At 42.7% G+C, this 14914-nt stretch overlaps 1 protein-coding gene across 1 annotated transcript in view; it reads right to left on the bottom strand.

Annotated features, from left to right (window-relative positions):
• Positions 1-13604, bottom strand: part of LOC119807298 (S1 RNA-binding domain-containing protein 1-like) — a 60452-nt gene extending 46848 nt beyond the window's left edge. Inside the window, exons 1-2 of the mRNA XM_042054546.1 lie at positions 13467-13604; positions 1627-1732 (exon numbers count right to left, since the gene is read on the bottom strand). Coding sequence (XP_041910480.1) covers positions 1627-1732; positions 13467-13604 — 244 coding nt within the window. The remainder of the gene's footprint in view (positions 1-1626; positions 1733-13466) is intronic.
• Positions 13605-14914: the final 1310 nt, after the last annotated feature.

Below are 14914 nucleotides of genomic sequence, written 5' to 3'. Positions count from 1 at the left end.
CTGGGATGCTCTACTCCAGAGTCTATGCCCTCGGAATCCTAGGACTTACATCCTTTAGCTCACCAGTTTCTCAGGTTACATTCTGAGGCCTCTGGATTTAGAAAGAGCCATGTTTCCCGCTTCCCTGATTGTCTGGGATGGACTATTGCAGGGCTGCCTCCATAATTGTCTAAATCAATTCCTATAACACATCCCCTGTCTTTCTATCTACCTACCTAATCTATATCAATCATATAGACTCTATTTCTGGTGAGCCCTGCAACTATAAATAATGATAATGGAAGAGTGTTCCAAGTTATACAATGCACAAATTAAAATGGCTCTTATTTCACAAATATGCATATTAGTTCCCATTCCAGCAGGAGATCTCAGTGCCAGCCAGCAAAACAAGTTGATCTCAGTTAATTTCTTTGAATAATTCTGCCAGTAATTTAGAGAGTTTATTTTTAAAAAAAAAAAAAATCTACAAGATTAGCCCTCAAAATGGGACTGCCTCTGTCTCACAAAAGAGAAAGGGATTTCTTGGTTCATCTTTTTTTTAAGTCTTGTTAAGTGAACTTCACTGATAGATGGAGTTCTCCAACTTGGCCTGTGGCCTGTCCTGTTACTCTTCCAACCAGACCAGTAGCAACAGTGTAATCAAACAGTGGCAGTCTAACGGAAGGCCATTTGTTAACCAATATGAGCTCGTTAGTCTCTTCTAAAAGAAGATAGATTCAAGAGATCAAAATCCTGAGCCTTGATTAAATGTTAAACAGATCTGGAGGAGGCATAAATTAAACCTAAGGAAGTTAATTGTACAGCTTTTTCAAGGAACTGGAATCAAAGGGATTACATATATTTAAATTTCTCACATGAAATAAGTGATGAGACCTACACATCAAATTATATTCTAGAATGTAATTTCTATTTTTGAGCCAAAAACTTGGGATTTGCAATGTTTTAGCCCACTTCTTTTTTTATAAGAAAGTATTTTGTACTGGATACAATTAGAAACAAAACTAACACTCACAGAGGCTGGAGAGACTGCTCAGCAATTAAGAGTTTACTGACTGCTCTTCCAGAAGACCTGGGTTCAGTTCCTAGCATCCACCTGGGAGCTCCCAACAGTCTGTAACTCCTGTTCCAGGACACTCGTTGCCTCTTCTGATCTCCATGGGTTAATGCTCAATAAAAAGCATGAACAGTAGATAAATTACTGTGCCTACCATGGGGTCCACTCTTCCACTCATCACTTGTCTGGCAAATTCTCATGCAGGAGACATTTGGTTGATTGCATTTGTATATTATACAAGTTCCTTCCTGGCAAATTTTTCATTAGGAACTACCTCAAATATCTAAATTCTCTAAACAGTCATTTAGATCCTAACGCTGCCATGGCCGGTTGAGTTGGAAGGAACAGGTGAATGGCAGCATAGTGAGTGAGGCTTGACTTAAGCTAGTTTGATCTAGACTAACCATAAGGGGACATATCTGGGCTTTCTATATATCTGAACTGGACTTTAGATATATCTAGTAATTTGGGCCCAAATCCCAGCATAGTAAACTTAGTAAAAACAATTCTGGAAAACATTTACTGGAGGGACTAGAGAGATGGCTCCAAGGTTAAAAGCCTGCTACTCTCACCAAGGATCTGGGTTTGGTCCCCTGCACCTACTGTTGGGCAGCTGACAACAACCTGTAACTCCAGCTCCAGGGGAGTCTGATGCCTTTTCCTGGTCTCTGTTGGAACCTGCACATGTGTGTGTTACATACACAGGGACATACACAACATAAATAAAAATGAAGCAAATTTTATTTAAAAGGTCATTTGAAATATTTAGGAATTCTTATTGTAAAAGTTTTAATACTAAAGTATTCATATAGTAACTAGAATTTCAATTTAGAAAAAAAAACATTGCTTATCAGATCAGCCTATGTCTAAGTAAATATACACTTTTTAAAGCCAAATTCATTGTTATAATTTACGTAAAGTAAAACTCAACTTTTTCTTAGAGACAGTCTTTCTCTGTAGCTTAGCCTGGATTTGAACTTGTGATCTCTCTACCTCAGTGTTCTGAGTGCTATACAGAAATACACTACCGTGCCAGGCTAAAATTCAACTTCTTTATTCTAATAAATACATACAGTTGTATAATAAACAGCATCCTTGGTCAAGTTATGGAACACCACCATCATATCCACCCCCGACTGCTCCTTTGAAGTTGGTGCCCCCCCCCCCCCGCTAGTGATCAGTGGTCTTCTCTCTATTCTTAGACATTTTACCTCTCCCAGAGTGTTGTGGGATTAGAATCTCACAAACTAACCATCTCAGGCTGTTTTCTCTCAGTGGGTTTAATGCCTTTGGGATTAATGTATTTCCCTGCACGTATCAGTAGTTCATTTCTTTTGATAATCAGTTGCACCCCATTGTGTAGATCACTAGAGTTTATGCATTCACTAGGTGGACATTTAAATTGTTTCCACTTTATGAATAATGCTTCTTGAGCATCCATGTGTGTCTATGTGGACATATGTTTTCATTTCTCTTGAGTAAATAAATATCTAAAAACAGGATTTCTGAGTATGTGGTATGTATGCTTAATTCTATATGAAACTACTAAGTTGTCTAGCACAGTAGCTGTAATATTTTTCATTCCCACTGGCAGTTCATAAGAATTAAGAATGAAAGCGGTGGTGGCACATGCCTTTAATGCTAGCACTCAGGAAGCAGAGGCAGGCAGATCTCTGTGAGTTCAAGGCCAGCCTGGTCTACAGAGCTAATTCCAAGACAGCTATGGCTGTTACACAGAGAAAAACTTTCTCAAAAAATAAACAAATAAATAAATAAGAATGAGAATGAGCTCCATAGGCTCTTATATTCGAATGCTTGGTCTCCAGTTGGTAGAACTCTTTGGGAAAGATTAAGAAGTGTGAATTTATTAGAGAAGGTGTGTCATTGGGGGTGGGCTGTAAGGTTTCAAAAGCCCATATTAATCCCAATTCTGTATCTCTCTCTCTCTCTTTCTCTCTCTCTCTCTCCCCTCTTTCCTCTCTCCCTTCACCCTTCCCTCTCTCTCCCTCCCTCCCTCCTTCCTTCTTTCCCATTCTCCCTCATACTTATGGATGAGATATCAGCTCTGAGCTACTGCTCCAGGACCATGGCCGTGTCTTCTGCCTGCTGCCATGCTCATGGACTCTAACCCTCTGTATGTAAACATCAGTCTAAATTAAATGCTTTCCTGTATAAGTTACCCTGGCCATGGTGTCTCTTCACAACATTGGAAAAGTAATTAATTCATCCTTGCCAGACTTGACATCGTCATGTTTTTGAGCATATTTTTTTAAACTATGCCATTAAGTACTTTAAGTTATTGTCTCCTTGGAGTTTTTATTTGTATTGACCTAATGACTAATGATATTTGTTAGTAATGTTTATTTGACATACATAGGTCTTTTGGTGAAGTGATTATTCAAATCTTTTATCAATTTTTAATTGTTTGTGATTAGATTATGAAATTTCTCATAATTGTAAACACTAGCCCTTTATCAAATATGATGTCTGACTTTACGAATTATAATTTATCAGCAGGGCATGGTGGCATATACCTATAATCCTAGTACTTGGGAAATAGAGACAGGAGGATTGGGAGTTCAAGGTCATCCTTGGCTCCTGTGGTGGTTTGAATAAAAATGGACCTCATAGGCCCATACAGAGTGGCACTATTAGGAAATGTGGCCTTGTTGAAGAAACCGTGTCACTGGGGGTAGGCTTTGAGGTTACAAATGCTCAAGTCAGACCCAATGTTACCCTCTCTTCCTGCTGCCTGAGGATCCAGATGTGAACTCTTAGCTCCTTCTCCAGCACCACATCTGCCTACATGCCTCATGTTCCTCATTATGATGATAATGGACAAAACCCTAGACAAAACCCCTAAACGTGTAAGTCAGTTCTAGCTAAATGTTTTCCTTTACAAGAGTTTCTATGAATAAAAAATTTCTATTCCTCATAGCAATAGAAACACTAAGACAGCTACTTAGAGGCCAGCTTGGACTAGATGAGACTATCATGAACAGATAAAAAGGGCTGGGTGTGTGGCTCAGGCAGTAGGAGTGCTTGCTTTCCAGTACTCAGTCCAAATCTCAAGTGCCCACATTAAAAGCTTCACAAGGCTACATATGCCTGGAACCCCAGCATTGGGGGCAGAGGCAAATGCATCCTAGGAACCCTCTGCTCAGCCAGCCTGGCCAAAAAGGGCAAACTCCAGTTCAGGAAGAGACTGTCTCATGGCCCAAAGACAGAAAGTGACAGGAGATTCCCAGTGTCCTGTTGTGGCCTTTGAAGGCTCATACATGAGCACACACATATGCACATTCACATAGGCCTCATATCGCGCGCGCGCGCGCACACACACACACACACACACACACGGACACACACGGACACAAATAATAAATACATGAAACATTTAAAGTTTTTACAAGTTAACAGAATAAAAATAGTTTTTTTTTTTTTTTTTTTGGTTTTTCGAGACAGGGTTTCCCTGTAGTTTCTAGAGCCTGTCCTGGAACTAGCTCTTGTAGACCAGGCTGGCCTCGAACTCAGAGATCCGCCTGCCTCTGCCTCCGGAGTGCTGGGATTAAAGGCGTGCGCCACCACCGCCTGGCTATAAAAACATTTTAAACAGGCAATTGTAATTTGTCACAGGCAGCTACCAACATGTCAGCACAAAAAAAATTCTTCTTTGTTTATAAAGAAAATTTGAATATATTCGAGTCCTTCAAGAGAGTCACTGGCAGGTGGACTCAAAACTGCCAACATTTTGACATCTATGACTTTCTCAAGATCAGCACCACTGCAGACAACAACATTCTTCATACAACGATGGTATAATTTCATGGTGAACTATGATAAAAGTACAAGCTTAAAATGCATGAATTTATCAACGTAAAGGAATGATTTAAAATACTGAAAGCTGACCTCATGAGTTATGGATTCTAGTTTATAATCTATAACAATATAGATTATATTTCATAATGTAAACTGTAAACTGGATGTGTTGAGACTGGACCATGATCTAAATATGAAGACATCCAGACAGTTTACCAGGAAACTGCTGTAGGGGGCTGAAGTGAGACTTGAGAAGAAGGAGGAGCTGCATGTGTAAGGGCCATTCCTAACTTCCTACTATAAGATCTGTCAATTTGGAGGTCCTAGGTCTACAGTTCCTGAAACTGTCAGGCCTGTTTCCAGAAGTCATAAGCTAATGTTTCTCAACTTTTATGTGCAGAAGAATTGACATCGGAGACTCCTCTATACGGTAATTTCCTGCTCCCACGTGCCTCCAGCTCTTCATTCTGAATTCTTGCTACCTCCCCAACTCTGTCTCCCTTTTTCCTTTTCTGGCCAGAGGGAGCTATTTTATGTCTGATATCTTCACCCAAGAAGCTCAAGCTATAGTCTGGTTCTTAAATTCCCCTCAAAAGTCTCTATGGTAGCCGGGCGGTGGTGGCGCACGCCTTTAATCCCAGCACTCGGGAGGCAGAGGCAGGCAGATCTCTGAGTTTGAGGCCACCCTGGTCTACAAGAGCTAGTTCCAGGACAGGCTCTAGAAATTAGAGGGAAACCCTGTCTCGAAAAACCAAAAGAAAAAAAAAGTCTCTATGGTAAAGGTTTGATCCCCATAGTGGCATTCCTGGGAGATGCTGGACCCTTAAGGAGGTGAGGCCTAACGGGAAGTCTTCAGGTCCCCGGGATATGGACTTGAAATGGTTATAGAACCTCTCCTCTCCTTTGCTTGTTAGCCATAGTGTTGATAGTTTTTTTTTTTTTTTCCCACCACACATCCCCATAGTGATGGGCTGTCTTGCCAGAGGCCAAAAAAGAAAATGGTGTCGATGAATCAGGGGTTAGAACCTGTTAACTGTGGTTCAAAATAACCTTTTTCTCTTCATGTGTTGTCCCCAGTGTTTATTATGCTATTGGTCAGGTGAGAACATTACAGACCACCATGCATGTAAGGCCATGTTGGAGTTCTTTATTTAAACGGGAGCAGACTAGTGCCTCAAAAAATGTCTTGGCATAAAGTTCAGCGGTACAGATTTTTTTTAAAAAAGTCAAAACTCACAATGACATTATTGTCAGGTGTAGCTCAGGGGAACCTGGTGACATTTGTTTGTACTACACATCAAGCAGATATTTTGGTTTTTGGTTATGCATTGGGGCCATGGCCAGGGTCATGAAAAGTTTCTAATATGTTGCCAAGGTGACTGTTCGGGGTCAGGGACTAAGAAGCACCTGAGCAGACATAAAATAAAGTTAGGGTAAAGTCAGGACAACATACTTTAGACCAACAGCTGTGGAGGCTGCGTGGGACTGAACGAGACCCTCTGCATGTTGGAAGCAGTTGTGTAGCTTGGTCTGTCTGAGGAGCCCCTGCCAGTGGGACCAGGATCGACTCCTGGTACATAAGCTCCCTTTTCGGAGCCCATTCCCTATGGTGGGATGCCTTGCTCAGCCTTGATACAGTGGGGAGGGGCTTGGTCCTGCCTCAACTTAATGTGCCAGGCCTTGTTGACTTCCCATGGGAGGCCTTACCCTGGGAGGAGTGGATGGGGGAGTGGGCTGGGGAGGGGAGGTGAAGGGGAAAGGAGGAAGGGTGGGAGGGAGAACAGTGGTTGAAATGTAAAATGAATAATAAATATAAAATGGAAAAAAAGAAAAGGAAAAAAGATCAGGACAAGATAGCATGACTTCAGTCATTTCAATGATTGCGACAGAAAGTGGGTTATCACATGGGAGCTGTCACGTGCTTTGTGCAAAACAACTGAGATTTCGTTTGTGTGATTGTGTTTTATGGATTCAGCAAGATTTCTAGCAAGAGTGAAGTATAAAAATGTCAGCCAATCACCATCAAAACCCTCTAAAACGGAAAGAGAAGTCGTCAGAAAGAATTGTTTGAAGGCCCTTTGATATGTATTATGAATCTTTCCCCAGCTTATTGTTTGACTTTTGTTTATTTTCCCAACTATTGGCATCTGCAATGACATTTTCTTATAATGATGCTTCCATCTGAAGCAGTTCGTGCTTGTCCTGTCGACCTCTGAGATTCATGTCATCTTTTTCAAGGACTTTCTCTTCCAGGGAGAAGGCCCCTTAGTCACTGGAAGACAAATCCATGCTCGTCATTATCCTACGTGAGTTTTCTAAGCTGCAGTTCTGGCTTCTTGATGAGGTTTGGTAGTGTCCTGGTGGGAAATTGGAATCATATTCCAGTCCCTTGGTTTGGGGAAATAAACCTTTAGTTTTATTAGCAGAATATTGGAAAGACTGTTCTCTTGTGACAAGTTCCTCTGCTTGGTCTGTCCAGATGTCAGCTGCACCACTGTCCAAGCACCCCGACACCTGCTTCTCCCCACCATCCTTCCTGAATTCCAGGTCCCTTCCATCACAGGTGTTCGAATACTGCTGGGCTCAAGGGCTCACCGAGGCCAGGCAAGCTTCCTAGCATGGCACTGTACCCCTGCTCCTCAGGAAATCTGCCTTTTAATCAGATTCCCATAACTGTGATGTGGCTCATCACCAGACACCCATTTTCAACTGCTGGCTTAGAGGCCATCTGCTGTTTTGTTGTTGTTTGTTTTTCAATTTGGTCAAATTTCTGCCAGCTGTCCCATAGGAGAGTATGTGAGTCACAGTCTCACCATGACAAGCCATTTTCAAGGGTCTGTGATTGAGTGACCATCATGAGAAGTAAGAGAATGTTATGGTAATTCCTGGGCAAGAAAGGACGAAGGGAGGGAATGGTTATCACTGATCCCGGGAGTCTTGTACAGTTGGCTTCTTTGGGAGAAACAGTGACTTTTGGTCTAAGGACACAGTCAACCTGGATTGTTAAAAATAGATAATAAAGGCCGGGCGATGGTGGCGCACGCTTTTAATCCCAGCACTCAGGTGGCAGAGGTAGGCAGATCTCTGTGAGTTCGAGACCAGCCTGGTCTACAGAGCTAGTTCCAGGACAGGCTCCAAAGCCACAGAGAAACCCTGTCTCAAAAAACCAAAAAAAAAAAAAAAAAAAAAAAGAAAAAAAGACAATAAATAATACCACTATTATATCCCTATAGCACAAATTCTAGTTGGTCTTAATTAATCAAAACCAGAGTCAGATAGAAGGGTTAAAGCTGAAGATCAGAGAAGCAGAGCAGTCAGCCACTGGAGAGACCTTTTACCTCTACCAATGGGCAGACCGAAGGGGTGATTTTCAGACTGCCTAGACTGCACTGTGTCTGCACCAAACCTCAAGACTCCACACTGCAGTGAGTTCCTGACTCTTCCCCTTTATATTTCTCTATCCACCCAGCCATATCGCTCCTGTCTCCACCTCCCTAATGCTGGGATTAAAGGTGTGTGGCTCCCAAACACTGGGATTGAAGGTGTAAACCACCACCACCTGGACCTGTTTCTGGATCAATCTTGTGTAGCCCAGGGTGGCTTTAAAAGAGATCCACCTGCCTCTGTCTCCCAAGTGCTGGGATTAAAGGTGTGCACCCCCACTGGCTGGCCTCTAGTGGCTTAACTTTGCACTCTCATCTTCAGGCGAGCTTTATTTATTAAAAGATCACTACACATCCCTCTCTTTTGATTTTCTGCTCAAAATCTGCAGGATCCAAACTGAGAAGAAACCTGGTGGACATAGTTGTTCCAAATGGCAACCTCCAGGGGTAGCAAGGAGGCTGCAGAGAGGTGCCAAGTGGCCCTGGAAGAACAAAGAAGATACAAGGCTTATGGAAGAATTGTCTCACGGAGTAAAACGTGAGATGGGCAAAGAAAAGCCACAGTGGACCAAGTTACTCAGGTGACCCCTGAAGTTCTTGCACGAAAGAGGGCTGGGCTGTGGCTCTGTGGGTAAAGCACTTGTCTGGCATGCACAAGGCCCTGGGTTTGATCTCAAGCATATACGGTGGTATGTGTCTTCAAACCCAGCATTCAGGAGAGGAAGCAGGAAGCTCACTTCAAAGTCACCCTTAGCTATGTATCAAATTCAAAGCCAACCTGGGATACATGACACCTGAGACCCTGTCTCAAACAAGAAAGAAAGAGCAAGCAATAGTAGGAACAATATTTATGATCTAGTATTTAAATAAGAAAACTAAATATTCTGTAGATTGAAACAAATTTCTAATCTTTAATTTTGAAAATCACTATAGGAACTACTTCATGTTTATTCCCCATTATGATATCAACTTTTTTTTTTTTTGGCAGTACTAAGGATTGAACTGGAGACCTCATCTTGTATGCCTGACTGTAGGCCCATATTTCTATATGGTGTGGCAGCCAGGCTCTGAAGCCATGGGCCCCACCTGAGGTGGTCACGTAGCCCTGCAGAGAGGCTGTCACTGCTTTAACAAAAGGTCAGGATGTTGTTGCTCCTTTCTTTGTAATTTGGAGGATGTCTGATAGAGATGCTGATTCAAGCCTACGTGACAGCTAGCATGCACAGCAGACAGGTAGATGCGGATGTGACAAAAAGCCGTTCACCTGGTTACCTAGGAGACAGAATGCTAATGTATTTCCCCTAAGTTAAGTTATGGTATTAGGACTGTTTGGAGAATAAACGGAGAATTTCTTCAGGATGTGAACTCAGGACTTCATGAGGGACCACTGAAAATCTCCCTCCCGATAAAACCATGTGAGTCGTGTCTTTATTCTTGCGCCTCCACGCCGGTCCAGAGAGAGATAGTTTATGTTGGGATCTGGTCAAGAAAAATAATTGAAAGTCTGGGCTAGCACTGAACACCGACACCTGATAAGCATTATATTCCCATCCCAAAATTATCAATCAAATTACAGAGTAAATTTATGTAAAATTAAGTCTGTTCTAAGACTGCAACTACATAAAACACAGATATTGTTTGTTTTACTTTTGCACCTTAATGCTTGCTTTGGTTTGCACTGGCCAGTTGAAAAGACCGAACCATAAAAGCCAACAGGAACTGATGCTGGTTGCCCCAGAAGCTGCCATTCTCCCACACCCAGCTATCACTGACTTTGATTCTGTCTCTAAGTCAGAAAGCTCTGGCTGTGCAATCCCCTCTTCTTTTCTATGAAATGTTTTTACTGCTTGAGGCCTGACATCAGCTATCCTTACTTCTCAGGATTGCTGAGATTAATTTTGTTCACTTTAATGTAACCTTCTGTGTGCATATAACCTTCAGAGTGTCTTGGAGAATGGCTATTTGCTCATGTGAATACCATCCACAGGCATGAATCAGTCATGGCATCTCAGTGACATGCCAGAGTCTTCTAGCCACGGCCTGTGGCCACTTCATTCTCTTTGAATGATCATGGTAACATGACTTGACTTGTCAGCAAGTGTGTTGACACCAATTAAAGTTTTTTTTTTCTCCTCACCTGCCCCCAACTCAGATGCTGTTCAAAGTTCTTTTGGAAGCCAGAATCTAACCAAAGTAGGACATCATGTGTACTTATTCCTTGTTTTGTGGCAAACTTTAGGGCAAAGAAAACAATGGGTTAAGGTCACATTGAACTTAATTATAACCAGTAAGGGTCTGGCTAGCAGTTACAGGAGACTGGTGTTTGGGGAGGAAGGGGTGACATCAGTTGGATTTTTCCCTGACCAGCTACCATTCTGGACTTTGGATGAAAAATAGTACACAAGACAACACAGTCCTACTGTCCCTGTGTCGACTGACCTGAAGAACGAGTGGGAAACCAAATAAATCTTCACAGGATGTCTGTCCCGTTGTCCTTTTTAAAGTTAGAATCTATTGTCAAAATGTTTCATTTATTAATAAAGTTAGCTTAATTGGAAAGGCGAGGCATAAAAGGAAATGCTATAGAAATTGTCCGCTTTGTAGTCCCTTACCTGTATTCCTACACACACTTGTATTCTCCGATCTATCTTTCTCCTTGAGATTCTTCCCAGAGAATAAAGTAGAATAAACACAAATTCCATCAAAGAGTCTGACCATGTTTGCCAGAAAGCATTATGTCACTGCTAGGTTGGGGTAGGGGGCAGAGGGTGATGGATTTGAATAACCTGTGTCGTCTTCCCTTCACCCATGCTCTGAGTGACATATGAGAACCCCAGCTATAACAAGATGCTGAACAAAACTGGGGTTAAGTTCCATTTCTGACAGTACTAGTAATGGTAGGTAGTTCCATCCATTTCTGACAGTACTAGTAATTGTAGGTAGTCCTGTCCATTTCTGACAGTACTAGTAATGGTAGGTAGTCCCGTCTATTTCTGACAGTACTAGTAATGGTAGGTAGTCCCGTCCATTTCTGACAGTACTAGTAATGGTAGGTAGTCCCGTCTATTTCTGACAGTACTAGTAATGGTAGGTAGTTCTGTCCATTTCTGACAGTACTAGTAATGGTAGGTAGTTTAGTCCATTTCTGACAGTGCTAGTAATGGTAGGTAGTCCCATCCATTTCTGACAGTACTAGTAATGGTAGGTAGTCCCGTCTATTTCTGACAGTACTAGTAATGGTAGGTAGTCCCGTCTATTTCTGACAGTACTAGTAATGGTAGGTAGTCCCGTCCATTTCTGACAGTGCTAGTAACGGTAGGTAGTTCTGTCCATTTCTGACAGTACTAGTAATGGTAGGTAGTTCTGTCTATTTCTGACAGTACTAGTAATGATAGGTAGTCTCGTCTATGTCAGACAAAACTAATAATGATAAGTAGTTCATCCATTTTGCTCTGCCTTCTTTAAAAAATTGAAATTGTTGTTTTTTGGTTATTTCTTCATTTAGTTGGTTGGTTGGTGTTTTGATTTGTTGTTTGTTTGTTTTTGTTTTTTGAGACAGGGTTTCTCTATGTAACAGTCCTAGCTGTCCTGAAACTAGCTCTGTAGACCAGGCTGGCCTCAAATTCAGAGAGATCTGCCTGCCTCTGCCTCCGGAATGCTGGGATTAAAGGCGTGTGCCCCCACCACCCAACTGGTTTTGTTTTTTTAAGATGGGACTTTATTCTGTAGCTCAGGCTAACAAGGAGCTTACTATGTAGTCCAGGATGGCCTCAAACTCATGGTGGTTCTCCTATCTCAGCTCCCTGAGCACCAGGATAATGGATATGCGCTATCACACCCAACTATATATTGATTGTTAAGTGATTCTCTACTGGGTACATTTGATTCTGATCTGACAGGCCAAGTTGAATCTGGAAGATATTGATTTTGTTGGTGTTAGCAACATTGGCAGAAGTGATGAGATGTAGGTTAGGTTCCATCCATTCCAAACAGGATGACCTTTGAGACCTCATGATAGAGGCAGAGTGGATCCCACCTAGCTAAACCATTTCTTGATTTCTGAGTCTGAGAACAATAGGGTTTAGAGTAACTTCCTTCACAACAGGAGACTAACACGTGAACACTTGAAGGGACTTGGGCAAACTCAGTGTGCACCAAGGACCCTCTGATGGGCACTAGAATTGGAAGTCCTGTTGTGTGGGTGGGGTGGTTTGAATGAGAATGAGAGTCCCACAGACTCATATATTTGAATGCTTGGCCCCCTAACCCCGCCGGCAGGGTCAGCTATTCAGGGTCCTCTGAAGGGGCGCTAACCTGCAAGACATGGGCTGAAGAAGAGGAATGGAGACCAAGCAAGATTCTATTGTCAAGGTCTCCGTTTATTGGGGTGAAAGTTACAGCTTATATACCCTTGAATGGGGTGGAGGTAGGGGTAGGCAGGAACTCTGCCGGGGTAACTGAAGGTCATCAGCCAGCACCTGGTGTAAGCCGAAGCATGTGATCCATTAGCATTGGAGTAAGGGGTAGGTTCCCTTAGCAGATGTGATCCATTAGCATTGGAGTAAGGGGTGGGTTCCCTTAACGGCTAGCTCTCAAGATAGTTTGGGATGAGGGGTGGGATCTCCGTAAACATCCTTAGGGCAATGACCTCTGCTATCCCTGTAAGGACGATGGTCCCTGACAAATCTATCCTTAGGAAAATGGTCCCTGACAGCCCCCAGTTGGTGAAACTGTTTGGAAAGGATTTGGAGGCGTGGCCTTGTTGGAGGAAGTGTGTCACTGAGGGTGGGCATTGAGGTTTCAAAAGCCCCTACCATGCCCAGTTAGCTGTCTTTGTCTGACAGTTGTGGAAAAAGAAGTAAGCTCTCACGACTCCTCTAGAGCCCTGTCTGCCTGCCTACTGCCATTACCGTGTTCCCTGCCATGACGGACATGGACTTCAAACCCCTAACTCTGGAAGTCCCAAATAAATTCTACTATACATTGCCTTGACCATGGTGTCTTATCAGAGCAACAGAAAGGTAATTAAAATGGTGGAGAGTGCACTTCAGGCGTCTTGTCTGGGATGAAGGAGTCCGACAAGGTCTCAGTCTGTACCTAAGTGACTTGCAGGTTATGGAGGACAGACCTTCTGGGTGACTGAGCAGTCAAATGCTAGTAGAAGCATGCTCAGAGTCTAATTTCAAAGTGGTTTGCTAACAGTCATCACTGACCCACACCAGAAGAGCATCCTTAGGGAGAGCGTCGGATGGGTTTGGAAAGAGAGCGGCTTCTTGGTATTTGGCAGTGTTGTTGCTGGGAAGTCTGTATGGGGAAAGAAAGGCTAGCTCCTTCAGGGCATCTGAAGGCATTTTTCCCTTTGGGATGCAGCTTTGGGACACAGCCTACGTTTTGGAGTGGATCAAAGACAAGGTCTTACCTGAAATATAAAGAAACGTTCTCGGAGCTGGAGAGATGGCTCAGAGGTTAAGAGCACTGCCTGTTCTTCCAAAGGTCCTGAGTTCAATTCCCAGCAACCACATGGTGGCTCATAACCATCTGTAATGGGGTCTGGTGCCCTCTTCTGGCCTGCAGGCATACACACAGACAGAATACTGTATACATAATAAATAAATAAATAAATAAATATAAAGAAACGTTCTCTCTACCTCAAACCAGAAACTACTGACTTAGGATTTCTGCCCAGCACTGAGTTCTGAACAACAGAGCAACAGCTGTCATCCTGTAGGGACATTTTCCCCAAACCTGTTATTTACACCTGCACCGGCCTCTGGAGTTATCAATGCTCTCGCAGCCTCCTCTGGGCTGAGAGCTGCCCTGTGAGTAGGCGGCGAGGTGACTTGCTTCCTATGTGGGATGACAATGCTGGCACCCAGGGACATCAAGTGGTTCGCTCCAGTTCCCACAGCTGGTAACTCATCAGATAGGGACTTGGAAACTTGGATCCTATCCCTGTTCTAAGAGAAATATCATAGGGAAATTGAACTGTAGGTGAGGCGATGGGTGTGGAAGGCAACCAGTGGAGCCTTTGATAACTTCAAAGCTAATTAGAGCAAGCAAACCACTGAAGAGGAAAGCAGCCTTAACACACATCTCCAGAACCCTTTCCCAAAGGGAGCTCTCCACCCGCCTCTTTCCAACCGTGTTTATTAACTCAAGGAACGAGAGTGTGTTTGCTTGATCTTAAAATTGGACTAGTTGGACAGTTTCCTTTAGGGTAAAGATAATTACGGTCTAAAGAAGATAGAACAGAGTTGGAAGAAATCATAATTTTCCCAAACTGTGGGATTTAAGAAAGAAAAGTGATAACTAGAAAACTTAAGAGATTTAAACATTGTGTCCCTGTGATGATATTCTGTATATTTATATTTTTCTCTTAAAAGCTTAACTGTTGGGGATGGAGAGATGGCTCAGAGGTTAAGAGCACTGCCTGTTCTTCCAAAGGTTCTGAGTTCAATTCCCAGCAACCACATGGTGGCTCACAACCATTTGTAATGGGTTCTGGTGCCCTCTTCTGGCCTGCAGGCATACACACAGACAGAATATTGTATACATAATAAATAAATATTAAAAAGAGTTGTTAATAATAATAAAAAAAGCTTAACTGTTGCTCATTGAAAGTTTTTTTTTTTTTTTAATTCCCCAGAGGAGCTGGAGGGAA

The sequence above is a fragment of the Arvicola amphibius genome, chromosome 2 (assembly GCF_903992535.2).
Source record: "Arvicola amphibius chromosome 2, mArvAmp1.2, whole genome shotgun sequence".
Taxonomy (NCBI): Eukaryota; Metazoa; Chordata; class Mammalia; order Rodentia; family Cricetidae; genus Arvicola; species Arvicola amphibius.
The sequence above is the reverse complement of the archived record's forward strand: the minus strand, read 5'-3'. Positions and strand labels throughout refer to the sequence as shown.